At 37.4% G+C, this 15,520-nt stretch overlaps 1 protein-coding gene across 1 annotated transcript in view; it reads left to right on the top strand.

Annotated features, from left to right (window-relative positions):
• PRIM2 (DNA primase subunit 2) overlaps window positions 1-14,742 on the top strand; it is a 311,113-nt gene extending 296,371 nt beyond the window's left edge. The window contains exons 13-14 of the mRNA XM_077903522.1: window positions 2,285-2,353; window positions 14,168-14,742. Coding sequence (XP_077759648.1) covers window positions 2,285-2,353; window positions 14,168-14,392 — 294 coding nt within the window. The 3' untranslated portion in view covers window positions 14,393-14,742. The remainder of the gene's footprint in view (window positions 1-2,284; window positions 2,354-14,167) is intronic.
• The last annotated feature ends 778 nt before the right edge of the window (window positions 14,743-15,520 follow it).

The following is a 15,520-nucleotide window of genomic DNA, read 5'->3' as shown; positions in this document are numbered from 1 at the left end:
TTCCCTAGATCCTCTCTGTAGGCCTAAATATGTCTGTCTTTGAATAGCTTTTCCAGCTAATGAAAAGCACTCTATTGTCTTTTTCCCCCATTATACCATTACATATGCTCAGAAACTTTCATTTACCTCAAGTATGCTGTAACATTATCAGCAAAATTATTTAAAGATGGATGATGGTTGAATGATTTATTTCTAGATTTGTAAGAAATTTCCAAATAAAACCTCATTCTAGAAAGATAAAGCAAAAGGGAAAAGGAAAATTAAATGATTTTGGTTAAGGAAGACCCTTCTCTGGGAGCAGGAGGTATTGATCTGTGATTAATCTAAATTTAATTTTGATGGAACCTGAAATTTCACAATACCCAAGATTTTCTTACATTCTGTGGCTTATATGTCAGTTTTCCATAGTAAATTTTTACATATGTGTATGTCGCCCAACTAGATATTTTTTATTTTTATTTTTTAATTTGTGTTTATTAATATGGGGCTTGAACTCATGATCAAGAGTTGCACACTTTACTAATGGAGTTAGCCAGTCACCCCAACAGTTTTTAAATGTTTCTTATAAGTATTAACATTATAGCATGTTTCCCAAACATATAGATTAGAATATATGTATATAATGTTATGTTTACTTTGCAAGGAACATGTTTAAATATATGTATTTAAGTTCCTCTATATTTAAATATATATATATCAAGAATATGTATATACAGAGAATATGATGTTGGATTCATTGTTTTGTTTTTACATTAAAGAGCTTTATTATACACCACACAATTGAGCTTTTTGTTTATTTCTGTGAATTCATTTTCTCCTCAGGTAATTTGTGGTATCATTTAAACTTAACTAGAGTTTGAAGTCTTTTCTTAAAAATTGCAATTCACAGATGGTCCTTCATGGTACCACTGCTGTTTGCCAATAACCAATTGCAAGTTCATCTCAACACAATTTGAATATCTGTGTGTAAAGGCTTTGGAGAATATGAGCTTGGAGTATTAGAATTACTTTGAAAACTTTGTGGCTTTCTTCATTTTAAAAAATTTGTAGCCATTTATTTTAAATTGATTTATTTTTCATTCCTATCTAATAATTCAAGAACAATGGACAGGTCAAATAGGCAGGATCCTGGGTGCTGTGATTGATTGGCATTTACATAGGCCTTTCATATAGGATTTAATAAAAAGCCGAAATTGAGAAATGTAATCTATAAGACAATCAGAGAAAAGCTGTTCTTTTAAGCACATTCTTGTCAGGATTGTACGATGCTCACTCTGTAACTGTAATAATTTTGTGTATCTGTCAAAAGATGTAAGCTATATTCAATAATGAGGATAGCAGGAATTTGAGGCTTCACGTACATTTCTTGTTGTTGCAGGAAGGTCAGCCCTTTGAAAAGGGATAGAAATGAACATTTCCCTAGAATTCTGTTTCCCTTCATTTTAGGCTATCTCTTAATTCCAGCATTTTACTGCATTTGATAAGCAGGCCAAATATACATTTTATTTATTTGGTAGGTGGGGGGTGATGAAACTTTACAAATTTCAGCTGGCATTGCACTTGGCTGATAAGAACAGAAGTTTGTACCGCTCTGAAGAGATTACATGAAGTAGAATTGGAAAGCAAATTGTATTTACAAAAGATAGGATGATGTTCCTAATAGGTGTCCAGAATAGACTATTCACTCTCATATTTTGCTAAGCTTTACTAGAAATAACTTCATTTCAAAAAAAGAACAAATCTGATTAAAGGTAAAAGCATTCCCTCTCCAAAGATACTCGTCCAAAGGTCTTACATTAAATTTTCCTGATGGGTACACAGCTGTACTTTAGGCTGTATCTGTATAAATTGGTAATATGGAAAATAAAAATAATCAAAATAGTATATGCTTTATGCACCAGTCATTTAGATTACTAGATTTATATCTATAATTTTGGAAGCGATGTTGCAATATGATGTTCTGACAATAACTGTCAAAGTCATAATACTGGGATCTATTTTCATCTTGTTGTCAAGGTAAAGTTATTGAAATTCATAGTTGGTAGGTCAGAAAGATCACTTACTATCTCTTGTCATCTGTGGTTTAATGCTGACCTAAACAGCTACTGTATAATGTCAAAATTATCACACAGTGTCCAGGCTGCAGAAGTACAACATGTTCCGTGATTTAGTGTACTTCCTGTCTAGAATAAAGATTATGCAAAGGCCAAAACAACCATGAGCTACAATGGTTTAGAGAAACTTAGTTTCTAATTTTGCTTTCTCTTTTTCCCATTCATTTTAGATTTTGGATTTAGTAAAAGGGACACATTACCAAGTAGCCTGTCAGAAGTACTTCGAGATGATACATAATGTAAGTACATTTTTAAACTTTATGACCTAATTCTTTGTTTTTTTGTTATTCTGTGTTTCTTTCAGGGATTTTAGTTGCAGCAATAGAAAATACTCCAGCTATTTTCACCAGAAAGGGATTTATTACATGGTATTAGGTACCTTATAAAATTTCTAGAAGGGCCAGCGAATTAAAATAGGATGCTACCAAACCAGAAACATTATAACTAGGAGAAGCTACACAATGAGAAAACCTTACTTTACTATAGCTGCCACCCACCACTTCACATCTAGAGATGAGACCAAAGGTCAGTAAACTTTTTCGGGAAAGTGCCAGATTGTAAAAATTTTAGACTTTATTGTCCATATGGTCTCTGTCAAAACTGCTCTTCTCTGCTTTTGTAGCCAAAAGCAGCCATAGATGGTATAAAAATGAGCAAGCATGGCTGTGTTCCAGTAGAACTTTATTTACAAAGACAGATAGTGGGCCAGATTTAGGCCTTAATTAGCCAACTCTTGGAATAGATCTAGATTATTTGCCCCAGGTGCCTAGAAAAACCAGAGGCTTTTGCTTTCTTCCTTGTAGAAAATCTGATTGTTTTACTTGTGGCCACCACCTCTATGTTACTCTTACTTCTCAAATCTCATATTTACTGCAGAACCTGTTACATGTAGGACCACCAATTGCAAGGGAATCAGGGAAATATGTCTGGTTTTTATCTTGCGAGCCTCTTTCAGCATGCTTCTGTAGTACAGCCATACCGTGAAGATACAATGGTTCGGTTCTAGACCATAACAATAACATGAGTGGAATGCATTTTTTGGTTCCCCAGGGCATGTAACAGTCACATTTCCATTACACTCTAGTCTGTTAGGTGTGCAGTAGCATATGTCTAGCAAATGTACGTACCTTAATTTAAAAATACTTTATTGCTCATCTGAGCTTTCAGGAAGTCAGTCTTTTTGCTGGTGGAGGGTCCTCCCTCCATGTTGATGGCTGTGGACTGATCAGGATGGTGATTGCTGAAGGTTGGGGAAGCCACACCAATTTTTAAAAATAAGATGTTTGCCACATCGACTGACTCTTTCATGCATGATTTCTCTATAGCATGCAATGATGTTTGACAGTATTTTGCCCATGGTAGAGGTTCTTTCAAAATTGGAGTCAGCCCTCTCAAACCCTGCTGCTCCTTCCTCAACTAAGTTCTGAATTCTTTGTTGTCATTTCAACAGTCTTCACAGCGTCTTCACCAAGAGTATATTCCATCTCAAGCTGCTCTCTCTGCTTGTCCATAAGAAGCAGCTCCTCATTTGTTCAAGTTTTATCATGAACTTGTAGCAACTCAGGCACATCTCAGGCTCCACTTTTTTTTTTATTTTTTTTTTTAAGATTTTATTTATTTACTCATGAGAGAGGCAGAGAGAAAGGCAGAGGCATAGGCAGAGGGAGAAGCAGGCTCCCTGCGGGGAGCCTGATGTGGAACTTGATCCCAGGACCCTGGGATCACACCCTGAGCCCGAGGCAGATGCTCTACCACTGAGCCACCCAGGTGCCCCCAGGGTCCACTTCTAATTCTAGTTCTGTTGTTATTTCTACATCTGCATTTACTTCCTCCACTGAAGTCCTTAACCCCTTAGGTTATCTTCTCCCAACAGCCCAACCTGTTAACGTTGGTATTTTTACCTCTTCTCACAAATCACGGGTGTTCTTAGTGGGATCTAGGATGGTGAATCCTTTCCAGAAGGTTTCTAATTTACTTTGCACAGATCCGTCAGAAGAATCACCGTGTATGGCAGCTATAGCATTACAGAATGTATTTCTTAAATAGTAAAACCTGAAAGTCAAAATGACTCCTTGATCTGTGGGCTGCAGAATGGATGTTGTGTTAGCAGACATGAAAATAACATTAATCTTGTTGTACATCTCCATCAGAGCTCTTGGGTGGCCAGGTACCTTGTCAGTGAGCAGTTTTTTTATATATATAATTATATATTGTTCGTTTTGTTTTATTTTTAAGTAATCTGTGCCCAACAGGGGCTTGAACTCATGACCCCTAGGTCAAGAGTCGCATGCTCTACCAACCGAGCCAGCTAGGTTCCCCCAGTGAGCAGTAATATTTTGAAAGGAATTTTTTTTTTCCTGAGTTGTAGGTGTCAATAGTGGGCTTAGAACATTCAGTCAAAAAAAAAAAAAAGAACATTCAGTCAACCATGTTGTAAATATACGTGCTGTCATCCAAGCTTTGTTCCATTTACAGAGGATAAGCAAAGTAGATTTAGCATAATTCTCAAGGATTATTCCAAGGATTTTCAAAATGGTCAGCATTGGCTTCAACATAAAGCTACCCGCTGCATTAGCCCCTAAAAAAAGTCAGCCTGTCCTTGAAAGCTTTGAAGGCAGGCATTGACTTTTCCTTTCTAGCTGTGAAAGTCCTAGGTGGCATCTTCTTCCACGATAAGGCTCTTTCATCCACACTGAAAATTTGTTGTTTAGTGTAGCACCTTTAGGAATTCTCTAGGCTAGATCTTCTGGATAACTTGCTGCAGGTTCTACATCATTCACCTGCTACTTCATCTTTCATTTCCAATGTTATGTATACAGCTTCTTTCCTCAAACCTCATGAAACAACCTATGTTAGCTTCAAACTATTCTGTAGCTTCCTTACCTGTCTCAGCCTTCATAGAATTGAAGAGTTAGGGCTTTGTTCTGGATTAGCTTTGGCTTAAGGGAGTATTGTAGCTGGTGTGATCTTTTGTCCAGACCAGGAAAACTTTCTCATATCAGCAGCAATCAGGCTGTTTTGCTTTTTTATTCATGTGTTCACTGGCACAGCAGTTTTCATTTCCTTCAGGAACTTTTCCTTTGCATTCAAAACTTGAGTGTTTGGCAAAAGAGGCCTAGCTTTTGGCCTCTCTCAGCTTTCAACATACCTTCCTCACTAAGCTTGATCATTTCTAGCTTTGATTTAAAGTGACAGATGTGTAGCTCTTCCTTTCACTTGAACACTTAGAGGCTGTTCTGGGGTTAATTGGCCTAATTTCAGTATTCTTGTAGCTCAGGGAATAGGGAGACCAGAGGAAAGGGAGAAAGATGGGGGAATGGCTAGTCATTGGAGGAGTTAGAGCACATACAACATTGGTTATCAATTAAGTTTGGCATCTTGTATGGGCATGGTTTCCAGCACAATTACAGTAGTAACATTAAAGGTCTCCATAAGAAAAAATAATAATAAAGTTTGAAATATTATGAGAATTACCAGAATGTGACACAGAGACATGAAGTGAGCAATACTATTAGAAAAATGGTGCCTATAGACTTCTTCAACTGCAGGGATGCCACAAACCTCCAATTTGTAAAAAGTATCTGGGAAATGCAATAAAACAAGGTATGCCTGTATAAGTCCTACTAGTAGCTTCTGAAAGGTGTAGAGCAAGGGTCACAAACTCAGAGGCCTACAGCGGTCAGGGCAGCTAACCCAAAAAAGTACAGGTGGCTGAGATTAATATGAGAGTATGGAAGGAATTATGGTGTGCTAATGAAATCACATCCGTTAGGTGCATTCACATTGACAGAACATGTCTGCAGGTGCAATTCAGCCCCTCTACCCCCTTGTTTGTAACCACTGGTCCTGATCATGGCTTCCTAACCTAGGACAGACATCTAAGAATAGACATGAAAGTCCATGCACTTCTTGAAACATTTTTATCTGCAAATATATCTGCTTTTTTTTTTTTTTTTTTTGGAGTCTGTTATTAGGTTGCCAAGGGATCCATCCATGACCCTCCCCAAAAAAGATGTTCAGCTACCATTCAGTGCTGTTTTAGAATCATTTTTATCTTTTCTAGTTTTCATGAAATAATTTTTCTAATTTGGTTATATATTAGTAGTATTTCTTACATTATAAAATATTTCATAGGAAAAATATACCCTATAATATTACCAGTAATTAATATAGTATTGTCAGCTAACATCTGTAGAACCCTTCACACATACCAAGCATGCCACTAAGTACTTTGGCCACATTAGGTTGGTTTTTTTTGTTTTGTGTTTTGTGTTTTGTTTTGTTTTTAAGATTTATTTATTTATTTGTGAGAGACACAAACAGAGAGAGAGGCAGAGATACAGGCAGAGGGAGAAGCTGGCTCCTCGCAGGGTATCAATCCTCGATCCCGGGATCACGACCCGAGCCAAAGGCAAGCGCCCAAGCACTGGGCCACCCAGGCATCCCCACATTAGCTCTTTTGATCCACACTATAATACTACAACTTTTTTTTTTTTAAACGAATAAAGTTTAGAGAAGCTGAACAACCTATGTAAGGTCATACTGCTTATAAGGGATGGACTTGTATTTGAACCAGACTGCCAAGTAACTCATTAAAGCTTACGAGCCTAACCGTGACTGTGGACTTACAGAATCTGATACTGTATTTGTAATAATGACTGTTGAGGTCACTAGCATTTTCCTGTCTACATTCATGATCCAACCACCATACTTTATGTTAAAAAAAATCCAAAGCCACATACTTTATGTTAAAAAAAATCCAATTCTGTATGATTTACCTGAAGTACCACAGCTGGCAAATGGGAGATCTGGAGCTAGAACCCCCGGTCTGCTGTGGGTCTCGTCTTCTATTACACCTAACTGTTGAAAATATAACCATTATTTAAAAACCTAAAAACTGTTTTCACAAAATCTAAAGGACTAAATAAACATCAATAAAATAGGAGACCAGCACAAATTCTCAGTTTTATGAGTATAGAAATCTCACCAGATAAGCCCTATTCGTTTGGTTTTTTGTTTATTGTTTTTTTAAGATTTTATTTATTCATGAGAGACACAGAGAGAGAGAGAGAGAGAGGCAGAGACATAGGCAGAGGGGGAAGCAGGCCCCATGCAGGGAGCCCGCCATGGGCCTTGATCCTGGGTTTCCAGGATCACATCCTGGGCTGAAGGCAGCAGCACTAAACCGCTGAGCCACATGGGCTGCCCTCGTTTGGTATTTTTAGCACCAGTTTTGCATGACTTTTTGCTTAAAGACCATATTCCTTAATTTGTCTGCATAGCTTGAGAGATTTAATTTCATATGTGTTCTTAATTATTTGTGGACCCTTTAAATTAGAGACCTCAGAACTTCCACAGACTGAGGTCTATTATTCAACTTCTTTCCTTGTTTTTAAATAAGATATGAAAATTAGATTTAAATATTGAGTTTGGGCAGCCCCAGTGGCGCAGCGGTTTGGTGCCGCCTGCAGCCTGGGGCGTGATCCTGGAGACCCAGGATCGAGTCCCACGTCGGGCTCCCTGCATGGAGCCTGCTTCTCCTTCTGCCTGTGTCTCTGCCTCTCTGTCTCTCTCTGTGTGTTGCTCATGAATAAATAAATAAAATCTTTAAAAAAAAAAACTTTATTAAATAAATAAATAAAATAAATAAATAAATATTGAGTTTGTGACATAATCACCAAAAGCAAGAAAAAATTTTTTAGTTCTCAGATCCGCTTTTGTAGTATCTCATTCTTATAGGAGTATTACTATTATGGCCAATTTTAAAACTTATGTTAGATGAATGAAGATATTGAAAATACATTTGTCTAAATCCTCCCACATATAACTTAAGCCACATAAAAATCAATGGAATAAAAAGGCTGTTTGAATTCACTAGATGTCTCATTATAGATTTTTAGTTGTGAACATGTATTAGTATTTCTCATTTAATTTCAAAATAAGATCCATTTTTATTGTCAGTTTTCTTCCATCCTGCCTGCCCCTGTTAATAATTTTTTTTAAGCTATGTTTATTTTCCTGAGGACTCTGTGATCAAACTCATTTTGATGAAAGTTTTGAAAATGAACCGGTTAATTGATACCATTTACAGCAGCACTATGATAGTTCCATATGGCTTTTTTGGTAATACCAGCTGCCTCATTATAAGCTGTCATTGCAAAACCTCTTGATTAAAACCCAAACATCCCATAGGTAAAACAATATTGCTTCCATTCCTTCAAAATCTACTTTTGCTGTGGCAGAAATATGGACCTATGTTTCTGTGAAGGTCATTGTGTGCAAAACATGTTGATTCCAAGCAAACGTTTGAGATTTAGTTAGATGTCAAAATCTGGCCTGCTTGAAATCCGTTTTCTTCTCTTCAGTGTTTTTAGGGAGCAGTGTTTTATATTGTAGTGTATTTTTTTCTTGTGATTTACTCCCTGTGTAAATGAAACTAGGCCTTGTGTAGATTAATCTCTGAATTTTAATTGAAAATCCTTTCTTTAGAAATAGATCTCCTTAGGCACTGGGTCATTTTTGATACTTATTTTCCAAATAGCTGAGCATAATTTTTTTCTTACCATATAAATCTTTACAGAAATCTTGCTAAATTCTATCACATTTTCCTGCAATCTTGAACAGGATATACCAAATACAATTCAGCTTTTTTATAATACTCAGGGTCATTATTATGGGTATCAGTTAGGTTGCTGGGCTAGAAACCATGATTGTGTCTTACTTGAATCACTACAATAGCTTCCTAACTCATTTCCCAGTGTCTACAACATGTGTACCATTCCAGTTATTTCCTCTCCACATAGCTGCTAGAATTATCTTTAAAACAGGAATATGATTACTTCAACAAACTGTTTTAAAGAAAGACAACAAAAACAAACCTTTATTTAAAGGGCTTCCCAGTTGCTCTAAAGATGAAATCCAAAATCAGCAATGTAGCCTTATAAAGGCCTCTCCACTTCATTTCCTTCTCCTGGACTCCCAGCTACACTGGTCTTATTTCACCTTCTTTATAGTACTTCGGGACTTGTAAGCTAATACAGCAGCATGAAAATGCATCACAGAATTTCCATCTCTCAATAGTGAACAGTGTACAAAACTAATAAAAAATAATCATCAACCACAAAGGAAAACATCACCAATACCAACCAATTAAGAAAAACAGCAAGGAAAGAAACAAAAAATTCTCAGTGTTTCCATATCTAGAATGTTCCTATCTTATTTATTCATGAGAGAGAAAGAGAGGCAGAGAAACACAGGCAGAGGGAGAAGCAGGCTCCATGCAGGGAGCCCAATGTGGGACTCAATCCTAGGTCTCCAGGATCAGGCCCAGGGCTGAATGTGGCACTAAACCGCTGAGCCACCTGGGCTGCCCAGGTTCCTATCTTTTTTAAAAATAAAGAGTAAAGGAAATAGCTGCTGACTTTTAAGCAGAAATAAGTGAAAGTGGGGGATTTCAATGGGGATAACTTGTATTCTCTATTCTTTCTTCTAATTTGATTTTGAAGTAAAATCTGTTTTCATTCTGTTAGAGTTTGGGGGGGCAGTGCAGGGAGGAGCCTAAACCAAAGCTAATTTTTCTGAAGATGAAAGGTAACTAAATGGCAGCTTCCTTCAGCCAGAAATAAAAGGGAAAGAAAACATTACAAAGACAAAGAACCTCTCTTAAAAGAAAATACAATGCAGTATACAGAAGGAAACTCTTCCTAATTTTCATGCTACCAAGCAATTTAATTAGATCGTAAGTTCAGTAAAATGAGTTTATTAGCAAAATGAGTTAAGAAAGTATAATTGGAGACCTAAGAGAGCAGCTGGAAAAGCCAAACATCACATAAAAACATGATACGTGCCCTCATTTCAAGGCTGCTGTCACTGTTTTAGTTGGTTAATAAGAGCATTAATTAAAATGGAATAAAAATATGTACATTTTTTAAACAATATAGTATAAGGTAAAACATTTTAAAAGTCTTTAATTCATCTTTTGATGTAGGGCAAGGTCTCTTATTTGAGTAGAGTCTCGGGATTAGAATTTAACCTTTTTTTAATTAATTAATTTAAGATTTTGTTTATTTATTCATGAGAGGCAGAGGAAGAAGCAGGCTGCCTGCAGGGAGCCCTATGTGGGACTTGATGCTGGAGACCCCCAGATCACACCCTGAGCAAAAAGCAGATGCACAACCACTGAACCAACCACTCCAATGTCTCTCATCTTGTTTTTTAAATAAACTCTACTGACAATACACCATCACCAATTTCCAGTTCAGGCTTCTTTAAAGTGGGAGAGGAAGCTAATGACACATAGAAAACAATATACTCTTTGTCCCTTTCCTTTGGGGAATTCACCTTTTTTTTTTTTTTTTTTAAGTGACTTGCCTTTCTTGAGTCTTTGCAAAGCAATTATTTCAGAGTTCATAGAACCAACAACTCTCTTTTTACACTCCTATTTCCTTGGTTTTCCCCGTGGCAGCCTTATGACGTAGCAGATATTACTATAATTAACTCCATTTCATTGACCAAGAAACTGAGGCTTAGAAAGATGATCATATTTCATTTTGTCCAAGTTAAAGTCTAATAATTCATTTCAATCCAGAGAGTCCTCTTCTGTGATGATAGATGTACTGAGAATTTTTTTTTTTTAATTTTTTTTTTTTTTATGATAGTCACAGAGAGAGAGAGAGAGAGGCAGAGGGAGAAGCAGGCTCCATGCACCAGGAGCCCGATGTGGGATTCGATCCTGGGTCTCTAGGATCGCGCCCTGGGCCAAAGGCAGGCGCCAAACCGCTGCGCCACCCAGGGATCCCTGTACTGAGAATTTTAACAAGTTGAAACAAGGTGTAGAAAATCCCCAATGTATAATTATACCACAAAGTGCTAGATTCTTTTTACATGAAATAATACCACTGTGTTTTTTTATAATCTTTATAGCCAAGTTTAACTCCAGAAATAATATTATGATATGACTGTAAGTTTATTTGACTTTGCATAAAACCTCCTAAAACAGATTTCAGAGCAACTAAATAAATAACCTAGTCAGATGTCCTTTAAGTCAGACAAAACCAGTAACTAGTTCTATGATTTTGCATAAACCATGTAGTCTCCTTAGGCTTTGTTTTCCTAGTTTGTACATGTAGGAGGTTCAGCTTAAAGGATCTTCAAGGTCTTTCCAATCTCTAATGTTCTTTATTTATAAAACATAAAGCCTTCTGATTGAAATGTGTTACACAATAAACTTTTCATGAAACATTCTGTAAAATGCAAACTTTATATTGGATCTCCCACTTTTTAATGAATTGGGTGAAAAATCGAATATAATAAAGTTCACAAATGACTCTATTGTTAATAAAAATTATAGATTTATCACAAAACATTCAGGAAACATTTTAAAATTAAGCAGCAAAGTAGCAGATAAAAATGTGTTCTTAGTGATCTGAGTAATAACTCTTAAAATGAACTAGTCTGTATGCTATCAACCTGAAGTTACTATCAACAACTGACTAAAGAAAATCAGAATCCTAGAGTATTCAGGTAGGTATTACCAGAAAATACCTTGTTTGTTTATTGGTTCCCTTGTTAAGAGGGTTAATTCTGAGCATGACAGCAATTCTTTTAAACCTCTGCTAACCTGTTTTAATCTACCATAAGATTTTTAGTGACTCCCTGATGCCTACAAAATTAGGTCTAAACTACTTAACTCTGGTTTTCAAGGCTCTCTGAGGTCTGGCCCCAGCCTGTCTTTCCAACTTCCTTTCCTGTTATTCCCTTTTATATGCCTTTTCCACCAGGCCATCTGATCTACTTGCTTTACAGGAGAATTCCTTCTTTGCTCATGCTGCTTATAATAACCTTGACCTCATTATCCCAGCTTTGCACTCCCTCTGTCTTCCCAAATTCAACTCATATAGCACTTCCCTTACAAAGCCTTCCTTGATCAACCCAACCAGAATTTCTCTCTCATGTGGAGCTAATAAGCCTTTATCTATGACCCTTACCACTTTACTCTTCAAAATATTTTATTTATTTATTTGACAGAGACAGAGACAGAGAGAGCACAAGCAGTGGGGGTGCCAGGGAGAGGGAGAAGTATCTTCCCTGCAGAGCAGGGATCCTGATGCAGGGCTTGATCCCAGGACCCTCAGGTCATGACCTGAGCCAAAAGCAGATGCTTAACCACTGAGCCACCCAGGTGTCCCATGTATCACTTTGTTCTTGATAGAAGTTTTTAAGTGTATGACTTATTAGGCTGGAAATTTCTTTATATTTGGTTTTAGGCAAATACATTCTTGTGTGCTGAAAAACTACTAGCTCATAATGTAGCCTTATACACAGTAAGTCTTCAATTAATATGTGACTGGTACACACTGGTTAGTTCCGGGCTCCACTTAACAAATATTTAGATACCTACTGTATGCAAGTCACTTCAGTACAAAGAGTGAGACGTAAAAAGGTTGGTAAATATAAGACATATGAATAGAGAAAGTGTAAGGGCTTCTCAGTTTGTAAAAAATTTGAAGTGAAATATCCCCTAACAACAACAAAAAAACCGACAAAGAAGTAAAGTTTTTTTTGTTGTCAGCTTCAACTGTAGAAGGCAGAGAGGGCAGAGATTTGACATTTGATCAACTTCATCTGACTCATTGGTTGAATGGAAGGAAAGTGACTGGTGTAGGAGGTTCATACTTCCAGAGCTATCTTGCTCTTATGTCACACCCCAAGAATTAGTAAAGGTTTATACATTTTAAGGAACACATGTGTTACGAAATTACTGACCTTGGCACAAGGACATGACAGCAGAGTATACTGGTTCGGAGCATGAATTCTGCTAATTCATATCCTATCTCCCCTACCAATGTGTGGTCTTGGGCAAATTGACTTAACCTCTCTCTAACTGGAAGAATATTGATAATCTATGTTCATAGGGCTCTTATGGAAGTTAATTGAATATATACCTGTGTATGAATGAATATGGCATGTGTTTATGCCATTTAGGACAGTGTCTGGCACATAGTAGGCATTCAGTAAGTGCTTGCTAATATTAAGGAATATATTTTTCTTTGCCATTAAATTTTGGAATCAAAGTTAGGAAAAAAAGTCATACTTGTTAAATCTTCAAAATAAGAAGCATTAATACCATTACAAAGCATCATTGAATATTAAAGGCAAAAGGTAATGGGTAATTTGAAATTTAAAGTATAGTGATAGTATTTGACAAAAGAAATAACAAAACAGGGCAGCATGGATGGCTCAACGGTTTAGCACCGCCTTTGGTCCAGGGCGTGGTCCTGGAGACCTGGGATCGAGTCCCGCATCGGGCTTTCTGCATGGAGCCTGCTTCTCCCTCTGCCTGTGTCTCTGCCTCTCTCTCTCTCTCTCTCTCTGTCTCTCTCTCTATGAATAAATAAATAAAATCTTAAAAAAAAAAAGAAAAAACAATGAACCTGGTCATGTTTGCATTAAGCCCCATTGAAAATTACCAAAAGAAAAAGATTTTCTATAAAAAGTAAGAGCAGGGAAAGCCTAAGATTGGAATGAAGAAATTATATTAGGTTGCTTTTTCAGTGTTTATATGAGATTAGATATGCCAGACTTATAAATATACTGTAAAATATGAATGGTATCAGGGACCAGTAACAAAATATTGTCTGTTTATATCCACTCCCTATGGTTCTGGAATGTTTAAGAATTACACCCTCCTTTTTTTTTTTTTTTTTTTTGGACAAGTGTTTATTGACAGACAATATGGCAGGTATTATGCTTAGCCCTTTGAGATGTTGAGTAGAGGTAGAGATGAAGTAGAGCTGGATAGGGAATTGGAACTTGGTGCAGAGGTTCAGGCTGGAAATACAAATGTAAGAGACATTAATGTTTAGGTAGTAGGTGAAGCACTTTCTGAAGGAAATCACCTAAGTAGTGGATTGAGAGTTATGACCGGGAACTACCTGGATCCATGTTCCAGGCACTAAATAGTTTTTTAGCCAGGTCTAGAATAGTTTATGAAGCACCTTTATTTATACCTTTGCTATATACTAATATGATAATACATTTGCTTTCTTACATAGGTGGATGATTGTGGCTTTTCTTTGAACCATCCTAATCAATTCTTTTTTGAGAGCCAACGGATTCTAAATGGTAGTAAAGACATCAGGAAGGAATCCATCCAACCAGAAACTCCTCAACCCAAACCAAGTGTCCAGAAAACCAAGGATGCATCATCTGCTCTGGCCTATCTAAATTCCTCTCTGGAAATGGATATGGAAGGACTAGAGGATTACTTCAGTGAATGATTCTTGAGCCCTTAGGAACCTTTTTTGTCACTAGCTTTCATTTCTTTCAAGATTTTGCCTGTTTCTTTTTTAACCTCTGTCTATTCCCTCTACCCCTCCCCAATTCATCCGCTGAAAAGCAGGCTTATAGGTAAAAACAAAGACCGACACTGTATTTTGCTTTGACAGAAGGGAAAAGGAAAAATTTCTCTTGAAATCTAATACTTGTTTTTGGAGATAAAACAGCTTTCTAGACTGGTTACCCTCCCCTAGAGACAATAGAACTAAAAACAACTTATTTTGACCCTTTTCATTATTTTTTGCCCAGTCCTTTTTTGGACCATTTTTGTTAATAAATAAATCAAAATGTGTATTAGTGTGTCTGTAATTGTAGGAGTCATATGTTGAGAGGAGTTGTCCAAGATGGTGGCATAGGAAGACCCCGAATTCTCCTCTTACCCAGGACACACCCAGTCTACACCTACACATACAGAAGTTCTTCCTGAAGAACAGAGGCTGATTATAGCTTCTGCACAATGTATAAAGGGGCCACGCAGAGGAGTGTAGAAGAGTTGAAGACACAGGAATGATGGGAACTCCACTCCCAGTGCTACAAACTGCAGTAAGAAGGGAGAGCACTGAAGACCTGGGGTGCAGGTTCACCCATCCTGGAGCACAATAATAACAACAAAAAATGACTTTAGACTATAAGTGAAGGCAATACATCATTAGCCCTAGAGCATCTGCCAAGCAGTATAGGAACTGCTGGAAGTTGTCTCCAGAATCAGAGGTGCTGGTGAACAGCATTGTTTGATTCCCCTCTATCTTGATAGTGTAGACAGCAGCAGCATCCTGGCACTCCAGCCAACCTGTTGCCTCAGTGAGCCTTGGGCCTTTAGCATACCCCAGTTCCAGCCATCCCACCAAAGCTGCCCCAGTGTGGTACATATCAGGACATCCCTGGGCTGTGCCCACTATATGTCAACTACCTTGCCAAGGTGGCCCAGGTGCAAAGCATGCCAGGACACCCCTAGTCAGGGCTGGCTTCAGCTTCAGCCGTCCCACCAGGACAGCCCCAATATGGATAAAGCCCTACCCCATACCTGCCCTAGGTCTAGCCATCCTGCTAAGGTGGCACCAGTCTAGAGC

The sequence above is a fragment of the Canis aureus genome, chromosome 7 (genome assembly GCF_053574225.1).
Source record: "Canis aureus isolate CA01 chromosome 7, VMU_Caureus_v.1.0, whole genome shotgun sequence".
In the NCBI taxonomy this organism is placed as follows: Eukaryota; Metazoa; Chordata; class Mammalia; order Carnivora; family Canidae; genus Canis; species Canis aureus.
The sequence above is the reverse complement of the archived record's forward strand: the minus strand, read 5'-3'. Positions and strand labels throughout refer to the sequence as shown.